The sequence below is a fragment of the Cebus imitator genome, unplaced genomic scaffold (assembly GCF_001604975.1).
Source record: "Cebus imitator isolate Cc_AM_T3 unplaced genomic scaffold, Cebus_imitator-1.0 Scaffold239, whole genome shotgun sequence".
In the NCBI taxonomy this organism is placed as follows: Eukaryota; Metazoa; Chordata; class Mammalia; order Primates; family Cebidae; genus Cebus; species Cebus imitator.
This window is the reverse complement of record NW_016107554.1, coordinates 1,730,463-1,753,025: the sequence shown is the minus strand read 5'-3', so window position 1 is coordinate 1,753,025 and position 22,563 is coordinate 1,730,463. Positions and strand designations below refer to the sequence as shown.

The 22,563-nt window shown below is 35.0% G+C and overlaps 1 protein-coding gene across 1 annotated transcript in view; it reads right to left on the bottom strand.

Moving 5' to 3' along the window:
- ZCWPW2 (zinc finger CW-type and PWWP domain containing 2) overlaps positions 1 to 22,563 on the bottom strand; it is a 155,777-nt gene that overhangs the window by 114,558 nt on the left and 18,656 nt on the right. The window contains exons 2-3 of the mRNA XM_017498256.2: positions 22,292 to 22,368; positions 2,520 to 2,863 (exon numbers count right to left, since the gene is read on the bottom strand). Of these exons, the coding sequence (XP_017353745.1) occupies positions 2,520 to 2,851 (332 nt within the window). The 5' untranslated portion in view covers positions 2,852 to 2,863; positions 22,292 to 22,368. The remainder of the gene's footprint in view (positions 1 to 2,519; positions 2,864 to 22,291; positions 22,369 to 22,563) is intronic.

Sequence of the window (22,563 nt, the reverse complement as noted above, 5' to 3'; positions counted from 1 at the left end):
TACTTTGAGAAAACGATAAAATAAGGACTCTGGAACTCTGAATTAGGGGAAAAAAGCTAAACAAAACAAAAAAACTATCCTCTAACATATGGTTCAACAAGATCAAGTAGATTCATTTCTTTGTATTTCTCCCTCTATGGAAAAATCTGGATATTATATATGAAACAAACAAACAAAATTCTCAAAGTTGAAGAAAAAATGACATATTAGCTAAGGATCCTGTGACTTGAGGAATGACATAGCAGTGCGTTTCTTACGCTTTGTATTCCTCAACTGGGTGCTGAAGTAGTCAGCAACCCAGAAACACCAGTGAATATAACCAGACATACCAAAGAAAGCTCCAATAAAGCCTACTCTTTTTAGCCAAAGGACCAGGAGAGGAGAAGCCCAACAAGACAGAAAACTTATACAGAATAACTGCTCTATCACAGACAAACACCGTGGAAAATATATGGCCTCTACATTTACACCCCAAACCAAAGGCCAGTGGGGAGCCTGGACTGCAAATCACCCAGCAATAATGAAGCACCCTTCCTGTTCAGGTGGTGGCAGAAAAGGCTTAGTAGGAAGCCAAGATTTTTACCACCTTCCAGTGTTAATAAGATACGCATATGGTATCAGTGAAGTTCACCTGGCAACAATAAAAAGGTCACCCTACCCCTACTAGCTAGGGTTGTGTGAGGGGAGCTTGAACTCTCACCTCTGCCTAGTGGAACTGAGGCATCCTCCCCTCCCTTGTAAGTCAGTAGAGGCTGAGTGGGGAACCTCGACTGTTACTCCCATGTGGGAGTAACAAAGAAGTGCTCCTACATATCCTGCTCATGTAGTAGTAAAAGCAGCATGCTAAACAGGTTTAAATAAGATCCAAAATAAAAAGAATATAAAGTCTAGTAAATAAATAGGAAATATAAAGAATCAAATGAACATTTTAGAACTGAAAATACAATATTTTTAAAAGCTCAATGGATACTTCCAATACAGGGTGAATACAGAGAAAAGAATCAGTGACCTTAAAAAGAGAATAATAGGAATAATTCAATCTGAACAACAGAGAGAAAATGGACTTAAAAAAAGCACTCCCACTTGCCTTTTGAACAAATAAGAACTCGTTTCATAGAAAAGTACTCAAGAAGAAAAGATTCTAGTTGAATCGAATATAAAGTTATTATGGTTAAAATAAATAACACCCCTACCAAAAAGTGAAAGCTTATCAGAGATGCATGGCCTTACAAAGATCAAAATTGTACCTGAAATTTCAAGTTGAAATAAAAGAAATTAAGAAAGTAATACAAGTAATGAAAAAAATCAACGTAAATTATAATTAGAATAACTAAAAAAAAAAAAAAGAAATGATAACAGAAACACATAGACATGTAGAAGGGAATAAGAGACATTAGGGACTACCAGAGGGTGGAAGGTGGGAGGAGGGGAGAGGATCAGGAAAAATAACTAAGGGGTACTAGGATTAATACGTAGGTGATGAAATAATCTGCACAACAAACCCCCATGAAACAAGTTTACCCACATAACAAACCTGCACATGTATCCTTGAACCTAAAATAAAAAGTAAAAGAAATAAAACATGATTTGAAAAGAGAAGAAACATAACTAATGAAATTTATTTTGTAATTTTAACAAAAAGACTAAACTAGAAGAAACACAAAAGCCATTGATAATACCTTTCAGAAAAACAAAAAAGAAAAAAAATAAATTTGAAAAACTGAAAGATTAAAAACAGTTTAAGAAAAAGTAACACAAAAGATAGACAAAGAAGATTACTTATGGTGGATAAGTAATATCATAAGTAATATCAAAATCCTAAAGTAAGAAAATCAAAGCAATGCAACAGAACAAACAGGTTATAATAAACCTTAGATAAAAATAACACTTGAAGTTATATACTGGAAGTGCACACTGCCTACTTGGGAAAACCAACCCAGGATGAGAAATATTGAAATATAATAAATCTACATAAATCTAAAGAAAAAAAATTTTAGGTAGCTAGGCAACAATTATAGAATACATTCTTTTCAAACGGTCATGAAACATTCATAACATACGTGACAAGAAGGTATAGTGGACCATACAATATGATTCAGTGGAACTGAGTACAACAGATTTAAAGGAGAACTCAATAAGATGCATTAAAATACCCCAATATTCAGTAAAGACACACTTCTAAATAACCCATTTCAAAAAGAAATCACAAAGAAAATCAGTAAATATTTCAAAATAATAAAACATCAAAATTTGTATAATGAAGCTACAGCACTACTTAGAGAGAAATTTATAGCTTTAATTGCCTATATTGGGAAGAAAATAAGATTTGGATTCAGTTACCTAACTTGCCAATTTAAAAAGCTTGAAACAAAACCCAAAAGAAGTATGGAAAAGAACAATGATATGAAATTAAGAAACAAGTAGACAAAAGAAAAATGTTGACTCTTTGAAAAGATTTTTAATATCCATAAACCTATCAAGACTACACCTCAAAAGTAATAAAACAGCACAAACCTTACCTTGGCCAATTCTGTAATTTTACCAAAACCAGGCTTCCAAGAGGGAGCTGTGAATAGACAATCTTAAATCCACTCTGATGAAGTTGAGACTCTTCAGGGAAGTCTTCTTCAGAAATTGAGCAGTTATTATATCTTGAATCAGCGTTCATGAAGCAGTACCAAGGTTCATTATGATCAACTTTGGCTGCATCCTCATTTGATAACAATCTCCATTTCAAACAATTTTCATTCTCACATTGAACCCACATTTTGTTTACATACGTGTTTTCCACTGAGGAATCCATTGCATAGTTACAATATTCAATTTTACCATACAAATTTTCTTTATCCATAAGTTATTTAATCTGGAAAATAAGAAAGAAGAAAATAACAGAATGAGGATTCAGACCAAAATCAAAGAAATTCCTCTTTGATATCTTCTGTGCCCATCCTCTCTCTATCCTTCAAAGACTACATATGTTGAACACGTTGTTTCCACCTATCTAGAAACAAAGGAACAAAATGAAAACAACAATCACTCTGATCCTAAAATGCCCCAAAATTAAAAATAAGAAAAATATGATGGAGCCAAAAAGAAGTAGAGGTTGACTATAATTTCTATTGACCGTCTATATGGCACACATCTGGTATCTATCAAGTATATTTTGCCATGATAACAGCTAAGCCTTACTGAATGCTGACTATGCCCCATATTCTAAGTGCTTTATGCACATGACTCATAAAGTATTCCCAACAACCTTATATGCCCGTTTTTACAGAAAAAACTGAAGCTAAGAAAAGTAAAGCAATTTGTTTAAGGTCCTGGAGCTGGTACAGAGTACAGCTGGAATTTAAATGCAGGCAGTTTGGTTCTAAGTTTGTGATCTTACCCATTAGTTTGTACTGCTTCTTGGGTATATATACAGCATGACTAAATAATCCTTTTCTTCTTTGTCTCAAGAAATCAAATGCAGCAAAATATTTCAACATATAAAAATTTAACATTTTCTAAGTTAAAGAAATCTCTTAAACAGTTTTACCTTTTATTCAACAATTCAATTTCTCAGAGCTTTCTCGTTAGAAAAATGTTAAACATATAAAATATTAGAATTGTATAACAAAGCCCCCAAATTCTAGCTTCGATAACAATGTATGTAATAAGAAATATTACAAATAAAATACAAGTAAAACTAATTATTGGCAACTTATTTTGCAATACAAAGCCTATTTCTTAAAAATGAAAAGACTGATGTACCATATATATGAATTAGTAAAACACTACTAACCAAGTATAAGCACCATTTAAAGAACCCTTTCATTCATAAGTTAATCATATATTTAGAAGCTCACTTACTTATGTTGGTCATATACCTTACCAGGGCCACTAAAAATTGCTTTAGAAATTTGTCAATATATTTCAAAAGCCATAGTTCAAACATTTTGACCTATTAATCACACTCATGCAAATGTAATAAAATAAATTGAAAAAAGACGAACCAACACGTACAAAGACAAAAATATTCAGTGTAACACTGTTCATGATATTGAAAAAGTCTAAATGCAGAATCAAATCTATCAGAAGATAGAAACTTTTACTAATGATATTTGTGTTAATATGGTTAATTCTTTAGTTGATGAGAAAATGCATAAGGAGCAAAACCGCAATGTGCATTGCAACTGAAGTGAATAAATTTTTTCTCTACTCTCTGGGTCACCAGTCAGTAAAGCAGAAGTGATTGAGTCAACCATTATAAATAAAATTTTATGATTGTGGGGTTAGTTTTCTCTATCCATACTAAATTGTTGATGTATTAATTACTAAAAGGGCTATGTTAAAATCTCCCATAGTAATTGTGGATTTGTCAATTTATCCACGTAATTTTGTCAAGTTTCTTTGTTTATTAAATATATGTGTTCATACTTGCTACCTCTTGCTTGTGAATTCTTTCTCATTTTATGTAGTGATGCAATTTATCCCTAATAATATTCTTTGCCTATTAAAATATGTTTGGTCCACTATTAACATAGCAATTAAGATAGTAGTTATGTTTTTGATTGGCCTGGTCCTGGTTATAACTTTTACCATCCCTTTACTTTTAGCCTTTCCAATACTAAGGGTTTTTTTTTTTTTTTTTCCTTTGTTTTTTTTTTTCTTACTCTGTTTCTTTTTTTTTTTTTTTTTTCCTTTGCCTCCTGTAAACAGTATATAGTTGGGATTTGCAATTGTATCCAATCTAAGATATGATCTGATAACCAGTGGTTTTAGTTCATTTACTTTATTTTGACAATGATATACTTGCATTTTTGTGAACATTATGCTATTTCTTTACTTTTCTCCTTTTCAGAATTGTATTGAAAAAAATTAGTTTTATTCTACTGGTTTTGACAAGTTTGTGTTATTTTTATTACTTTAATAGTTACCCTTAACACTATTTTGTTTTTTTCTGCAACAGAGTCTTGCTCCGTAGCCCAGGTTGGAGTGCAGTGGTGCAATCTCAGCTCACGGGAACCTCTGCTCCCCAGGTCCCGGTTCAAGCAATTCTCCTGCCTCCGCCTCCTGAGTAGCTGGGATTACAGGTATGCACCACCACACCCAGCTAATTTTTGTATTTTTAATAGAGATCGGGTTTCACCACGATGGCCAGGCTGGTATCGAACTCATGACCTCGTGATCTGCCCGCTTCGGATTCCCAAAGCGCTGGGATGACAGGCATGAGCAACCCTACCCGGCCAATACTACTCTTAATACGTGATTTAACAAGGTATAAACTAATCAATATCTCTACCTTCTTCAAAATAACAGAATGCTTTAATTCAGATGACCTTTGTGTCTTTATCTCATTTCTTTCCAGCATCAGAGTACTATTTTGCATTTATACCTCAAAATTAGTTATAATTATCACGTGTGTTTCTTACAATGCTCATTTAGATTTTCCATATGTTTTCCAGTTTCTTTACGATCATTACTTACTACACCTAAGAGTATTCATTGAATAAGGATAGTGAGAAAAAAGGAGTAAATAGCGGCTAGGTGTGGTTGCTCACGCCTGTAATCCCAGCACTTTGAGAGGCCGAGGATGGTGAATAGTTTGAGGCCAGGAGTTTGAGACCAGTTTAGCCAACATAGCGAAACCCTGTCTCTACTAAAAATACAAAAATTAGCCGGGTGTGGTGGCAGGTGCCTGTAATCCCAGCTACTCATGAGGCTGAGACAGAAGAATAGCTTGAACCTCGGGGAGGCTGAGGTTGCTGTGAGCCAAGATCGTGCCAATGCACTCTAGCCTGGGTGACGGAGTGAGACTCTGTCTTAAAAAAAANAAAAAAAAAAAAAAAAAAAGGAGAAAAAAGAAAAAAAATTAAGTCATCTGGAATTTTCTGTGTTTGTGAATGATTAAGTTGGAAGACTCTACTTTTTGTCTAAGTAGTTAACCTATGATATAAATAATATTTATTTATCATTTAGTAATTGATCCAAAATGGTTCTTTATTCTAATTCATATATGTGCACATGAATCTATTTCTGCACTCTGTATTCCTTTGTTTTAGATGTCTTTCCCTGTAGCAAAAGAGATCCAGAAAATTTTAAGTCTAAAGCAGGTATTGAGACTCTGCGTGGACTACTGAGCTGAGGGAAAATATTTGGGGTACAGTTCTAGAAAGAATGAGATTATCAATAACAAATTCTTTCAAGGACATTCTATTTATTTTTATTTCATGAGAAAAAATAGACTTTCCTAATACTTAACATCAAATTGACACTGGAATCTTCACTAAGACCACATGTAAGCTGGTCATATGTGAGGTGTCCTGTTGAAAAGGTGGGAGATGCCATAACTTAAGAGGGTTTCACAAATGTGCCTTTCAGCTATTCATTTACAATTACGATAATACAATGTATTGAAGTTACATTTAACTAAACAAGTTTATAGAGTATATTTTATTAAAAATTTATGGAATATATTATCTAGATAAAACTGTTCCTCACAAAATAAAGTCACTTAAAAAATATCTACAAAGAAACAGACTAGACAATATTAATAATGCAAATAATGCAGTACTAGAGAGAAGATGGAAAGAATAAAGTAATTACTGTCACTCAATCACCTAGGATTTTGTCCAACTTGCAACCAATGGATTGCTATAAAGGAAAAACCACTCTAAGTTTGTGGCACCACATCAATGGAATGCTTATGGAAATTCATTATAAAAGTCTATTATAAAATGTTAAGGGGATTAAAAGATTACTTTTAAATGGTAGATAAGGTTTTCAGATTTTCTTAGGAAGTTGGATCTTATAGTGGATAATACTGAGAAGATAAATTAACACTAAGGAAATGTCATTATTACTTAAATAGTGATACTCATTTTCAATTGCATCTAACTTAAACCTCTTGGTATTTTAGATGTGATATGTTTTATACAGGCTAATAGAATTTAGAATACAGATCATAAAATACTTATTCTTTTCAAACCATATTCTCATTGTTTCCATTACCTTTTCTCCAACACTTTGCTGGTTTTCAAAATTCCTGCCACATACAGATGATGCAAATGACAAGGAGGAAGTGCATGTGATCACAAGAATGCTGGAGTCTTTGAAGGGATCCCTATATAATCATACCTAAGTGACTCCAAATACTTTATAAAACATTGACAAATGCAAAGCTATGCTGAGTACAGTATTTGCTTTATTCAATTTTTTTATTTTATTTCATAACTTAGTTATATTGAACTAGAAAATGTAGAAATCCAAAATATTAAATTTTAGAAAACAGAAAACACAGAATGGCGATTTAAAATTATAAAGTCTTAAGTTCAAGGAAATGGATATGAATGGTTATGGACACTCAATTATCTTTTTTGTTTGTTTTGAGATGGGACACCTGGTCTGTCACCAGGCTGGAGTGCAGTGGCATGATCTCTGTTCACTGCAAACTCTGCCTCCCGGGTTCAAGTGATTCTCCTGCCTCAGCCTCCCGAGTAGTGGGGAACTACAGGTGCATACCACCACGCCCAGCTATTTTTTTTATTTTTAGTAGAGACGGGGTTTCATCATATTGGCCAGGATGATCCACCCTTGTGATCTGCCCGCCTCAGCCTCCCAAGGTGCTGAGATTACAGGCATGAGTCACCACGCCCAGCTGACACTCAATTTTCAGTCACACAACTCTACCACTTTTTACTAGGCAAATTAACCACTCAAAATCTCTGATCCCATACCTGGGGATAATAAGAGTACTACTTACTTCCCTATATTGAACTCCTAGTATATTATTTTGCACACTATAGGTACTCAATATTTTTTGAATAAATGGATGACTTTAAGCATTAATTCAAATATTGAGTTCCTATTAAATGTTAGACACTGATATATTAAATGTTAGACACTGTGAACAAAAGATGAACAAGAAACAATCCCTGTTCTTGACTTCATCAAAGAAAAAGATAGATACCAAGTTCCATAAAATGGTTGGTAAATGTATTACAGTGTGATAAATGTTAGATGTACAAATACCTAGGAGAACACAAAGGAGAAAATATTCTTTAAAAAGGAGGGCTCCATGAAGGATGCATGGAGCAGCCAGTATTTTAGGTGAACCTGAAAAGATAAGTAGTTCACTTTGGCGAGGTGAAGGAGGAAAGAAGCACATAAGAGGAAATACCAGGTGCAATGGCTCAAGCCTGTAATCTCCATGTTTTGGAAGGTCAAGGCGGGAGGATCTTGTGCCCGGGAGTTTGAGACCAGCCTGGGCAACACAGTGAGAATCGATCTCTACCAAAAGTAAATAAATTAGTTGGGTTTGGTGGGGCACACCTGTATTCCCATTATTCAGAAGGCTGAGGCAGGAGGATTGCTTCAGCTCAGAAGTTGGAAGCTGCAGTGATCTAGGATCACACCATCGCAATGTAGCCTGGCGGACAGACCGAGACCTAATGTGTCAAAAATAAATAAATAAATAAAAAGAAAGAAAATTCTCTGAAAACATGCATGAACAAATAAAGATGCAAAGCATGTACAAAAATATTAAGCTGAGCTGTCAGAACACTTTTTAAGGGAAGCAAAGGTCATAGATACGGTGAGAAAACTCAACAGAATCTTATTTGCCACATTAGGTTAATAGGCATTATTATCCTGGAAGCAAAGAGGAGTCCTTGCCTGTTTAAAACTAAAAGTATCACAAAAAGTTAGGTATTTCATAATTGCCAAGGCACATATTTTTATGTTCAAATATCTCAGCAATCACATTGTACCTTCCAATCAATATCCTCTCAAAGTCATGATGTAGTTGTCATTTCCTACACATCAATGGACTTGATAAGTTAAAGTATAAGCTCACCAAAAAGTGCACAACGATTTTCTCATGCTATGACTAGACAACAGTGACCATGAAAGTGTTTCAAGAACACTGATGACTTCTGAATTATTTTCAGGGTCAATCTCCCATTTTATTCTATTTTCTTGGATAATAGACCTTGGTTTCTTTTGAGATGGCTAATTTCTTTATCAGATGATCATTAGGCCACGCCCTTCATGTTCTCTTCTGAACAGTCTTTCTCATTCTTTACTATATGTGGAGGCTGAGAAGTTTCCAAATCTTTAAGCACTCCTTATGTTTTGATTAACAATTCCATCTTTAAATCATTTCTCTCCTCTTACACTTTACTATTAGTAGTCAAGAGGAGCCAAGCCACAGCTTCAGCACTTTGCTCAGATATTTCCCTCAGCCAAATATTCAATTTAATCACTCACAGTTCTACCTTCCACAAAACACTAGAACTTGAACAAAATTGAGCCAAGTTCTTTACCACATTATAACAAAGATGGCCTTTCCTCTATTGCTTTATGATATGTCCCTCATTTCCATTGAAGAATGGCCTCCCATCAAAATGGCCTTTACTGTCTATATTTCTACCAACATTCTCCTCAGGATTACTTAGGTATTATTTAAGAAGATTGAGACATTCTGTACTGCACCCCTCTTTTCTTTTTGGGCCCTCACCAGAATTATCCTTAACAGTCCATTTACAGCAATGTATGCTTTTTCTGGCATGCCCTTCAAAACTCTGCAAGCCTCTCCCCTAAAGCCACTGTCACATTTTTAGGAATTTATTACAGCAGCACCTCCACTTCTCTGTAGCAATTTCCTGCCTTAGTATGTTCAGGTTGCAAATCCCTACCACCTAATGCCACCTCTCAAAGGCTTTACATCCTATTATCTCGGGGGTTAGGATTTCAAATATGAATTTTGGGGGAAACGGATATTCAGAGCACAGCAATACTATGTGGAAAGATAGACATCAAAGGTGGAATTGAAAAGTGATTTAGGAAAAGTATTCATATGAATAAGCTTTAGGAATTTCATAAACAAATTTATGTTACTTATATTTTCTTTTTTTCTGTGAGATGTGATAAGAATATATGTCTAAATGAATTCAAAATAAATGTTTTTATTTCCATAGGTTATTGGGGAACAAATGGTGTTGGTTACATAAGTTCTTTAGTGGTGATTTGTGATATTTTGGTGCACCCATCATTCAACCAGTATACACCGCACCCTATTTGTAGTCTTTTATCCCTCATCCCCCTTCCATCATTTCCCTCTAAGTCACCAAAGTTCATGTGTCATTCTTTGCCTCTTCATAGCTTAGCTCCCGCTTATGAGTGAGAACATACGATGTTTGGTTTTCCATTCCTGAGTTATATCACTTAGAATAATAGTCTCCAATCGCATCCAAGTCACTGTGAATGCCATTAATTCATTCTTTTTAATGGCTAATATTTCATCTATATATATATAAACATACATATATATATATATATATATACACACACACACACACACACACACACACACACACACACACATACACATAATGGTTTCTTTATTCACTGGTTGATTGATAGGCATTTGGGTTGGTTCCATGTTTTTGCAATAGCAAACTGTGGTGCAATAAACATGCATGTGCAGGTATATTTTTCATATAATGACTTCTTTTCCTCTGGGTTGAAAGCCAGTAAAATGGTAGCTCTACTTTTAGTTCTTTAAGCAATCTCCATACTGTTTTCCACAGTGGTTGTATTAGTTTACTTTCCTACTAGCAGTGTAGAAATGTTCCTGTTCACCATATCCATGCCAACATCTACTGTTTTTTGATTTTTTTATTAAGGCCATTCTTGTAGAAGTAAGGTGGTATTGCACTGGGGTTTTAATTTGTATTTCCTTGATCATTCATGATATTGAGCATTTTTTTCATATGTTTGTTGGTCATTTGTATATCTTCTTTGAAGAATTGTCTATTCATGTCCTTAGGCCACTTTTTGATGCTTTTTTTTTTTTTTTTGTTTTTTTTTTTTTTTTTCTTGTTAATTTATTTGAGCTCATTGTACATTCTGGATACTAGTCCTTTGTCAGATGTATAGATTGTGAAGATTTTTTTCTCCACCTTCTGGGTTATTTTGCTGACTGTTCCTTTGCCATGAAAAAGTTATTTAATTAAGTTACAGCTATTTTTCTTTGTTTTGATTGCATTTGCTTTTAGGTTCTTGGTCATGAAGTCCTTCCCTAAGGCAATGTCTAGAAAGGGTTTCCAATATTATCTTCTAGAATTTTTATAGTTTTAGGTTTTAGATTAAGTCCTTAATCCATCTTGAGTTGATTTTTGTATAAGATGAGCGATGAGGATCAAATTTCATTCTCCTGCATGTGGCTAGCTAATTATCCCAACACCTTTTATTGAAAAGGGTATCCTTTCCTCACTTCATGTTTTTATTTGCTTATTCAAAGATCCATTGACTTACGTAAGTATTTGGGTTTATTTCTGGGTTCTCTAGTCTGTTCTGTTGGTCTATGTGCCAATTTTAGTACTTATTTTTGTTGGTAATTTTTAAATAACCATTTCAATGTTCCTCCTTGTTACTGGTCTGCTCAGGGTATCTAATTCTTCCTGATTTAAGCTAAGAGGGGTCTATCTTTCCAGGAATTTATCCATCTTTTCTAGGTTTTCTAGTTTATGTGTTTATAGTAGCCTTGAATGATGTTTTGTATTTCTGTGGTGTCAGCTGTAATATCTCCTGTTTCATTTCTGATTGAGCTTATTTGGATTTTCTCTCTTCTTTTCTTGGTTAAACTTGCTAATAGTCTATCAGTTTTATTTATCTTTTCAAAGAACTAGCTTTTTGTTTCATTTACCTTTTGTATTTTTTGTTTCAATTTCATTTAGTTCTACTCTCACTCTGGTTCTTTCCTTTCTTCTGCTGGGTTTTTTTTTGTTTGTTTCTCTAGTTCCTTGAGGTGTGACCTTAGATTATCTGTTAGTGCTCTTGCAGACTTTTTGAGGTAGGCATTTAGAGCAATAAATTTTCCTCTTAGCACTACTTTTGCTATCAGAGGTTTTGATAGGTTTTATCAGTACCAACTGTCATTCTGGTCGAAGAATTTTTAAATTTCCATCTTGATTTCATTTTTGACCCAAGGATCATTAAGGAGCTGGTTATTTAATTTTTATGTAATTACATGGTTTTGAAGGTTCCTCTTGTAGTTGATTTTCAATTTTATTCTACTGTAGTCTGAAAAAGTACCTAAGATAACTTCAATTTTCTTAAATTTATTGACTTTTGTTTTGTGGCCTATAATATGGTCTATCTTGGAGAACATTCCATGCACTGATGAATAGAGTGTATATTCTGCAGTTGTTGGATGAGATTTTCTGCATATATGTGTTGAGTCCATTTGTTCCAGTATATAGTTTAAATCTATTATTTCTTTGTTGACTTTCTGTCTAGTGCTATCAGTGGAGTATTAAAGTCTCCCACTATTACTGTGTTGCTATCTATCTCCTATCTTAGGTCTATTAGTAATTTCTTTATAATTTTGGAAGCTCCAGTGTTAAAAACAGATATATTTAGGATTGTGATATTTTCCTGTTGGACAAAGCCTTTTATCATCATGTTATGTCTTTCTTTGTCTTTTTTAACTGCTGTTCCTTTAAAGTTTTTGTTTTGTCTGTTATCAGAATAGCTACTCCTGCTCACTTGTGGTGTCCCTTTGCATGAAATGTTTGTTTTTTCCACCCCTTTACCTTATATTTATTTGAGTCTTTATGTGTTAGGTGAGTTTCTTGAAGGCAGCAGACAATCGGCTGGTGAATTCTTATCCATTCTGCAATTCTTAATCTCTTAAGTGGAGCACTTAGATCATTTACATCATATGTTAGTATTGAGATGTGAGGCACCATTCCAGTCATCATGCTATTTGTTGCCTGTATACCTTGTTTTTTGTTGTTGTTGTTTTGTAAATTCTATTTTTGTTTTATAGGTCCTGTGAGATTTACGCTTCAAAGAGGTTGTGTTTTGCTGTGTTTCCAGGATTTATTGTGTTTCTAGGATTTATTTCAAGATTTAGAGCTTCTTTTAGCAGCTCTTGTAGTGGTGGCTTGGTAGTGGCAAATTCTGTCAGCATTTGTCTGAAAAACACTGTACCTTTCCTCATGTATGAAGCTTAGTTTCACTAGAAACAAAATTCTTGGCTGATAATTGTTTTATTTGAGGAGGCTGAAGATAGGGCCCAAATTCTTTCTAGCTTATAGGGCTTCTGCTGATAAATCTGCTGTTAATCTGATAGGTTTTCCTTTACAGGTTACCTGGTGCTTTTGTCTCAAAGCTCTTAAGAGTCTTTCCTTCATCTTAACTTTAGGAAACTTGATGATAATGTGCCTAAGAGATGATTTTTTGCGATGAATTTCCCAGGTAGTCTTTGTGCTTCTTGTATTTGGATGTCTAGATCTCTTGCAAGGTGGGAGAAGATTTCCTTGATTATTCTCCCAAATATATTTTCCAAATTTTTAGATTTCTCTTATTCCTCAGGAAAACCAAATATTCTTAGATTTGGTCATTTAACATAATCCCAGACTTCTTAGAGGCTTTGTTCATATTTACTTATTTTTATTTTTTTGTCTTTGTTGGATTGGGTTAATTCAGACCCTGTCTTCAAACTCTGAATTTTTTTCCTGTATTTGTTCCATTCTTTTGCTGAGACTTTCCAGAGCATTTTGCATTTCTATAAGTGTGCCCATTGTTTCCTGAAATTTTGATTGTTTTTTGTTTAAGCTATCTATTTTGTTGAATGCGTCTCCCTTCACTTATTGTATTTGTTTTTTATTTATCATGTTTTTACATTGAGCTTTGCATTTCTCTAGTGCCTCCCTGATTAGCTTAATAACTAATCTCCTGAATTCTTTTCCAGGTAAATCAAGGATTTCTTCTTGGTTTGGGCCCATTGCTAGTAAGCTAGTGTGATTTTGGGGGAGTGTTAAAGAATCTTCTCTTGTCATATTACCAGAGTTGATTTTCTGGTTCCTTCTTATTTGGGTAGCCTCTGTCGGAGGGAAGGTCTAGGGTTAAATGTTCAGATTCTTTTGTCCTATGGGGTATTACCTTGATGTAATACTCTCCCCCTTTTCCTATGGATGTGGCTTTCTAAGAGCTGAGATATAGTTATTATCTCTCTTCTGGATCTAGCCACCCAGCAAGTCTACCAGACTCTGGGCTGGTACTTGGGGTTGTCTGCACAGAGTCCTGTGATGTGAACCATCTCTGGGTTTCTCAGCCATGGACACCAGCACCTGTTTTGAAGGAGGTGGCAGGGGAATGAAATGGACTCTGAGAGGTTCCTTAGCTTTTGTGGTTTAATGCACTACTTTTGTGCTGGTTGGCCTCCTGCCAGGAGGTGATGCTTTCCAGAAAGCATCAGCTGTGGCAGTATGAAAAGGAACAGGTGATAGGCAGGGCCCTAGAACTCCCAAGATTATGTGCCATTTGTCTTCAGTTAACAGGGTGGGTAGAGAAGGACCATTGGGTGGGGGCAGGGCTAGGGATGTCTGAGCCCAGACTCTCCTTGGGTGGGTCTTGCTGCAGCTGCTGTCGAGGATGGGGATGAGGTTCCAAGGTCAATGGAGTTATGTTCCTAGGGGGATTATGGCTCTCTCTACTGTGTCATGTAGGTTGTCAGGGAAGTGGGGGAAAGTCAGAGTCACAGGCCTCATCCAGCTCCCAAGCAATCTAAAGGTTTGGTCTCACTCCCACCATGCCCCCACCAACAGCACCAAGTCTGTTTCCAGGCAGTGGGCAAGCAGAGCCGAGAACTTACCACAGGCTACCTGCCTCCCAGCTGCAAAAGGCAAATATGGCTTTCCTTGTTCCCCTGCCTGCAGAATCTGCACAGCAGATTCATGCCCTCCTCCAAGACCTGGCCAGGAGGCTTCTCAATCAGTTCAAATTATTACAAAGTTCAGGTGGAGATTTCCTTGTCCCTGTGGTCTTTTCTTAGTGCCTCTGGCCACCCTCCCAAAGTACCCCTTGAGGCCAGACAGATATGGCTTGCTAGGGGACCCAGCAAGCTCACAGGGCTTTTCCTGCTGTTTCCTCTACCCTGTATTTCACTCGGCTCTCTAAACTGATTCATCTCCGGGTAAAGTCATCATCTTCTCCTATAATCTACATCTTCAGTTTCCCCAGTGGGGGTGTGTATTCAGGGGCAGACAATTTCCCTTTCCCAGTTTCATAGTTTGGACACTCACATTATTTGGGGTGTTTCCTGGGTCCTGCAGGAGCAATCTGCTTCCTTCAGAAGGTCTGTGGGTCCTCTCCAGTTTCCTTACTTATTCCTGCCATCGTTCTGGAGCAAAAATTCATGATGGGAGCCTCCACACGCTGTTCTGTCCATCTGAGTCAAAGCTGCAGTCTAGTCCTGCCCCCCGTCTACCATCCAAAATAACTTTCTAAATAATTATAAAGTAAAAATTCTAGGAATTAAGAAAGTGTTGTGTACCATCCCCATGATGATTATATTTGAGTATTGGGCCTTTGGGAGGCAATTAGGTCATTAGAGGACAGCCCTCATGACGGAATTAATGTCCTTACAAAAAGAAATAGCATAGAGTGCTCGTTTACCTCTCCTCTTCACTATGTGAGGATACGGTAAGAAGATAACCAACTGAACACTAGGAAGCACCTTGATCTTGGACTTATTAACCTCCAAAACTGTGAGAAGCACATGTTTGTTGTTGAAGCCACCCAGCCTATGGTAATTTGTTATAGCAGCCAGACTAAGACAATCTATTACATTTAATTTGTGTTTTGGAAGAGATGCAGAGAAAATAGAAGCAGAACAATTAGCTAGTAAGAAAGCTATTAAAAGGTACATAAAAAACAATGAGAACTTCATTAGAACAACAGAGGTAACATTGTAGAAATAAACATTACTAGTTAACCTGAATTTATTAAAGAGACCATCAAGGCCTGTAGAGTCCTACTAAACTGTTCTAAGCAACTTAATACAGCACAATTATTATATATATGTATAGCTTCAAGTGAAATTCACAAGCTAAATAAAATACGAAAAGTCAGTGTGGATTTTACATAAATTCTACAAAGATTTCTGTATTCCATACATGTCATTTTTATTTACTTATTTATCTTATTTATTTTATAAAGAGTCTCATTCTGTCACCCAGGCTGGAGGGCAGTGGTGTTGTCTTGGTTCACTGTGACCTCCGCCTCTTGATTTCAAGCAATTCTCCTGCCTCAGCCTCCTGAGTAGCTGACACTAAAGGTGCCCGCCACCAAGCCCAGCTAATTTTTGTATTTTTGTATTTTAGAGACAGCATCTTGCCATGTTGGCCAGGATGGTCTCAAACTCCTGGCCTCAAATGATTCCCCCTGCCTCAGCATCCCAAAGAGCTGGGATTATAAGCATGAGCCACTGCAACCAGCCTATACATGCTATTTTTAAATGTTATAGCATAGTTCAAAAAATTAGAAAATAAGATCAATTATTCTTGAATTAAAATATTACATAGTTCTTGTGTTCATTAAAACAAAGATATTTAAGATGCAGTATAGCCAATATAAATTCTTGTGAAGCATCAATTTTTATTACAATGTATATGTATTTGGTGACAGATGTATCCCAAAAGGTAAAATTACAACACACTCAAGGAGTTTTGAACAATATCAGCTTTTTTTTTTTTTTTTTTTGAACAGACTCTGGCTTTGTTGCCCAGGCCAGAGTGCAGTAGTGCGATCTTGGCTCACTGCAACCTCTGCTTCCCAGGTTCAAATGATCCTTGTGCCTCAGCCTCCCAAGAAGCTGTGATTACAGGCATGCATCACTACACCCAGCTAATTTCTGTACTTTTAATAGAGATAGAGTTTCTCCATGTTGGCCAAGCTGGTCGATATTTTGCCACCAAATTGTATGAATCCCTTACAAATTTTGGATATCAATCCCTTATAAGATGTGTGGCTTACAAATAAATACTTTCTCCCACTCCATAGGCTGCATTTTCACTCTATTGATTGTTTCCTTTGCTGGGCAGATACACTATAATTAGAGGTAGTCCCACTTCATTTTTGCTTCTGTTGTCTATGCTTTTGGTGTCATATCCAAGAAATTATTGCCAAGACTAATGTTATAAAGCTTTTCCCCTATATTTTCTCTTTGGATTTATATAGTTTCATGTCTTATGTCTCAGTCTTTAAAATATTTTGAGATGATTTTGTGTATAGTGTAAGATAATGGTCCAATTTCATTCTTTTGCATGTGAATATCTAGTTATCTTAAAACCATTTGTTGAAGAAAATATTCTTGCCCCATTGTGTATTCTTGTTGCCTTTGTCAAGGATTCATTGGTTGTATATGCCTGGGTTTATTTCTGGTCTCTTCCTCCTGTTCCATTGGTATATATGCCCATTTTTATGACACTGCTATACTGTTTTGCTTACTATAGCTTTGTAATATAATTTCAAATCAGGAAATTTGATGCTTTGTTCTTCTTGATCAAGATTGCTTCTGTTACAAATTTGGAGTCTTTCATGGTTCCAGAAAATTTTAGGATTGTACTCTCTATTTCTGTGACAAATGCTATTGGAATTTTGATAGAAATTGCAATGAATCTGTAGACTGCTCTGGATCATATGAATATTTTGACAATATGAAATATCATCCTATTTGTTTTCTTCTTCAATTTCTTTCAGTAATGTTTTACAGTTCTCAGTATACAGATCTCTCATCTCCATGGTTAAGTTTATTCCTAGGTATTGTACCCTTTTTGGTGCTATTGTAAATGGGATTTTCTTCTCAATTACTTTTTTGATAGCTCTTGTTGGTAGCTCAAAAACATATCTAATTTTTATGTTGATTTCATGTCTTGTATTTTTTCTGAATTTATTAATTCAAACAGTTTTATGATGGAGTCTTTAGGGTTTTCTATACATAATGTCATGTCATCTGGTAGCAGAGATTATTTTATATCTTGCTTTTTTATTTGGATGCCTTTTACTCCTTTTACTTGCCTAACTGCTCTGGCTAAAACTTCCAATATGTTGCATACAATTGGTGAGACTGAAAGTGGTATGCTTCTCTTGTTAGAGAAAAATGTTAGACTTATCAACCATTGAGTTATTCTGTTCGCTGTACTACTGTGATATCTGGCTTATGTTGTGTTAAAGTACATTCCTTCTATATCTATTTTTTAACAGTTTTTTTTTTATCATTAAATGATGTTAAATTTTGTCAAATTCTCTTTTTGTCTATTGAGATGATCATATACAGTAATGCTTTTTCCTCATTCTGTCAATGTGGTATATAGTACTTATTGATTTGCATATGTTAAACCATCACTGCATCCCAAAGATAAATCTCATTTGATCATAGTGTATGATCCTTTTAATGTGCTGTTTAATTTGGTTTGCTAGCATTTTGCTGAGGATGTTTCGATCTATGTCCATTAGGGATACTGATCTGTAATTTTCTTTTCTTGTAATGTCCTTGTCTGGTTGTGGTATAAGGGTGATGGTAACCTTGTAATATGAGTTTAGAAGTTTTTCCTTCTTTTTAATTTATTAGAAGGGTTTAAGAAGGATTGGTGTTAATTCATCTTTAAATATTTGGCAGTATTCAGCAGTGAAGTTATCAGGTCTTGGACTTCTGTTTAATGAGAAATGTTGATTACTGATTCAAACTCCTTATTTATTACATATTTTGGATTTGCCAAGCCTCTAAAATAACATCAGCAAATTCCTTGAAATAAATATCTCTCTATACATATATGTTTTCTTGATTCTGTTTCTCTGTAGAACCCTGAATAATAAAGAGGGTAAGTTAAAATGCCATAAAACTCTTTTACTGAAATTTAGCAGCTTCCTTCTTTATTACACACTCCTGTGGGTGTTACTAAAGTTGTTCGTTAGATTCCAAAATTACATTCCAGAGTTCCAAAAAAAGTCAATTCTGATTTTGCCAGTTCAATCACTGTTATAGAGGACAGATTTTTTTTTTTTTAGTTTTCTATGCTGCCATTTTTTTATGATATCACTACAACTTATTCTTGAATGATTCATCTTAAATGATTCAGATAGAGTATACAGATATACACACAAACATAAAGATAAATAAAGCCAATGTAATAAAATGTTAACACTTGAAAAAACTGGACGTAGAGTAACTGAGAAGTCTTTCTACTATTTTTGCAGCTTTTCTGTAACACTGAAATTGTATCAAAATAAAATAACTTTTAAAATGTAGGTGTCTTGGAGACTGGTTTAAGATAAACTAAATACTTGCCAGAGCCTTCGCATCTCACTCCAAGTGCCAGGAAATTACAGAAGAGTAAATCTCCATATCTTCTAAAAATGTATTTAAAAAAAAAAAAAAAGTATTCTTGGGTTTCTAGAAATGGGGAATCCTTCCATGAAAAAAAGACAGATGGGAAAAAAGAGAAGAAACACATGTGTAGAACATGCACAGAGGAAAACTCCTAAAAAGATGGGAGGCGGTCCAAAGGTTTGCTAAGCCTACAATATTCACTATTTAGATAGTGAATATTGGAGGAAATCTTAGGAAACCAAGAGTGATTGGTTTGAATATTGAACTAAAAGCATATAGGGTAATCTCTCTTTGGCCCATACAAAGCAACAGAGATGCCAGGTAAAGCAGAGAGAGCTGATGGTGGGTCAAAGGGGTAAAACAGGACCTTCAGTAGTCTACCTATATTCAGGAGAAACAGGGAGTTTGTACTACTCGAAGAAGCTATTGGCTCACCCTATCCAGGTGTCTGTTCCACCAATTCTCCTTCTCCTTTTTGGTGAAAAGCTAACGTAAGCAGAGAACTCATAAACAGACTAACCATGAATGTAAAATACACAGTTGATCACCCAATCATAAAAATCAAAAAGAAGAGCCAACAATAAAAGAGAAGAAACAAATCCAACAAAAGAAAACTTGTATCCTATAAAACACAGGCTTAATAAACAGTAGAGCATTTTAGAATATCTATAATCATATAACTTTAATTCATAAAAATATAAAAGGCTATTTATTTGTAAAAGAATCAGTGTAATATGGATATTTTTAATTTGACCATCAAACTTGTTTAAATGGCTAGGCTATCAAAATAATCAAAATAAATATTAAATTAATAAGCTTCAAACCTTAGCTAAGAATTTTTCATAGGATGCATCCTGAGCTTTACAAAATGGTGTATAAGAGAAGAGAATAAACTAAGAAACAAGCAGGGGAAAAAAAAATGCAAAGAATCTATTAGTCTACTATTGGGCAGCCATAACAAAATATCACAGACTAGGTAACTTAATATAAGTTAATTTTCTTAGAGTTCTAGGAGCTACAAGTTAAAGGTAAAGGTTCTGGCTGATTTGGATTCTGGTGAGGGCTCGCTTTCTGGCTTGTGGACTGATACCTCATTGCTAGATCCTCACAAGGCTTTTCTTTGGTGTATATTGCAAGAAAAGAGGAAGTGAACTTTCTGGTGTCTTTTCTTATAAAGGCATTAATTCTACCAGATCAGGATACCACCTTTATGAACTCATTTATTTCTAATTACTTTCTTAGGGGTCCCACTGCAAATTTATCCATACTGGGGGTCAGACTTTCAACATTTGAATTTAGGGGAGACTCAAACATTCAGCTTATAACAATCAACAAAAGCAAAAGCTTGTTCTTCAAAAAGAGAAAACAAAAATAAATCATATTAGAAATATAACTATAGAAACAAAAATTTTAAAGTTACTAGAGGATATAATGTATATGTATAACTCAATAAAAAAGTGTAAAAGCCAGATAAGGAGAGCATAAGAAAATAAAAGGTTATGTTAATCTCATTTAGGAAAGTAGATTTTTAAAATCTTAACCAAAATAGTAAATCAAATCTGTTAGTATATTAAGAGAAAAATTCACTATGGCCAAATAGGTAATAAGAGTAAAAATTAATTAGTCCAATAATGGCCCCCTGCAAGGTAGCCTCCCAAAGATAAAATGTCCTACAAAGCTCCATAGAAACTGACTATGGCCCAGACCCTAAAGCAATCAATTTTGGTCAACCACAGTGTTTGGACCCCAGTGCCACCTCCAACCCTTATCATGCCAGAGAAGGAGCCAGTGTTAGCCTAATCATGTTTATTGATATGGTCAATCCTACTCTTTTCCTGCGCTATCTTAAAGCTATAACCATAAATCCCTCCAACCCTTATCATGCCAAAGAAGGAGCCAGTGCTAGCCTAATCATATGTATTGATATGGTTAATCCCACTCTTTTCCTGCACTAACTTAAAGCTGTAACCATAAGGCCTGGATGCAGTTGGGCTACAACATCCCATCAACCTTGAATATCCCTGCTTTCAGAGTAGCACTGGAATAAAAGTTATTCCACGTCACATTGTATTCTAGTGCCTGATCATGCCAGGGGATGAGGTGGTATTTCTCTAATTATTAATTAAAAGCTATGCAGGCCAACAGTCAAGTCCCCTCTAATGGACCTTGTCATATGGCCTTTAAAAATTACCATGCTGTGTTTGTTTCACAGTGGGATGATGTCACAGACATCCACTCAATGAGCTACTGATTCCAGTCCCTGTGAGCTTTCTCCAGTAAATGAAATACTGTTTCAACAGGTCTCATATGTGCAGGTCTTGACTACTTGCCTTGTTTGCATGACATGTCATAGTATGGATTAAAGAAGGAAAACCATATGATCATCTTAATATGTGCCCCAAAAGCATGAGAAATTCAATATTTATTTGCAATTCTTACAATAAAAAATAAAGTTTAATCTTAACCTAGCACCATTTATAAACGCAAATTCTAGACCAACAAACACTAATTTTAAAAGTATAAAATATGTGTAATATTGAAGTAGAAATGTATCTAAAACACAAAAGTCATAAAAGAAAGATTCGCAAACTTGAACATGTCAAAATTAAATCTGTGTAACTAAAGGCACACTGAAAAACTAAATCCATGAAGTAAATTGAAAGGCAAGTAGCTAGAATGAAATATTTTCAGTATATAGACATATGGGTTAATACCCAGAATACATAGTCTGAAGTGAATGTACTCAGTAGAAGAGCTTCAGGAAAGCAAGGAAGCTATAAGGTTGCTTTCTTGTTCTTATTTTTTAAAACATTTCTAATAAGATTAAACTTATTTAATATATTAGCAAAAGTTTGACAAATAGTGTCTAATAACATAAAAAGTACAAAACAGATTTGTGATTTCTCACATATTAATGCAAAGTGTATACTTATATATAAAATATTTCATAAGCAAAGAAAGGTGAAAGCAAGGAAAGAAGACTGTGGTTGGGTCTAGTAACAAATAAATAAACAGAGAAGTAGAGATGATCCACATTTTGTATATTCAACCATTAATACCAGCAGAAATATATTCCCCAAATTAAAAATATAGAGAAAAGTGATAATGGCTAGGGCTCTAGTAATGTACCTCTAAAGTTGTGGAAGAGCCCAGGAAACTTATTGCATGGTCTGTGTAAACAGTGGTATGGAGCATGTCAATTTTTTCTAAAAGAAAGAAATATTAAATTTTAAGTTTAGATGAATAATTACAAAATCACAGGGTACTTAGGCAATCCATTTTTTTTTTTTTTTTTTGAGTCGGAGTTTCGCTCGTTACCCAGACAGGAGTGCAATGGCGCGATCTCGGCTCACCGCAACCTCCGCCTCCTGGGTTCAGGCAATTCTCCTGCCTCAGCCTCC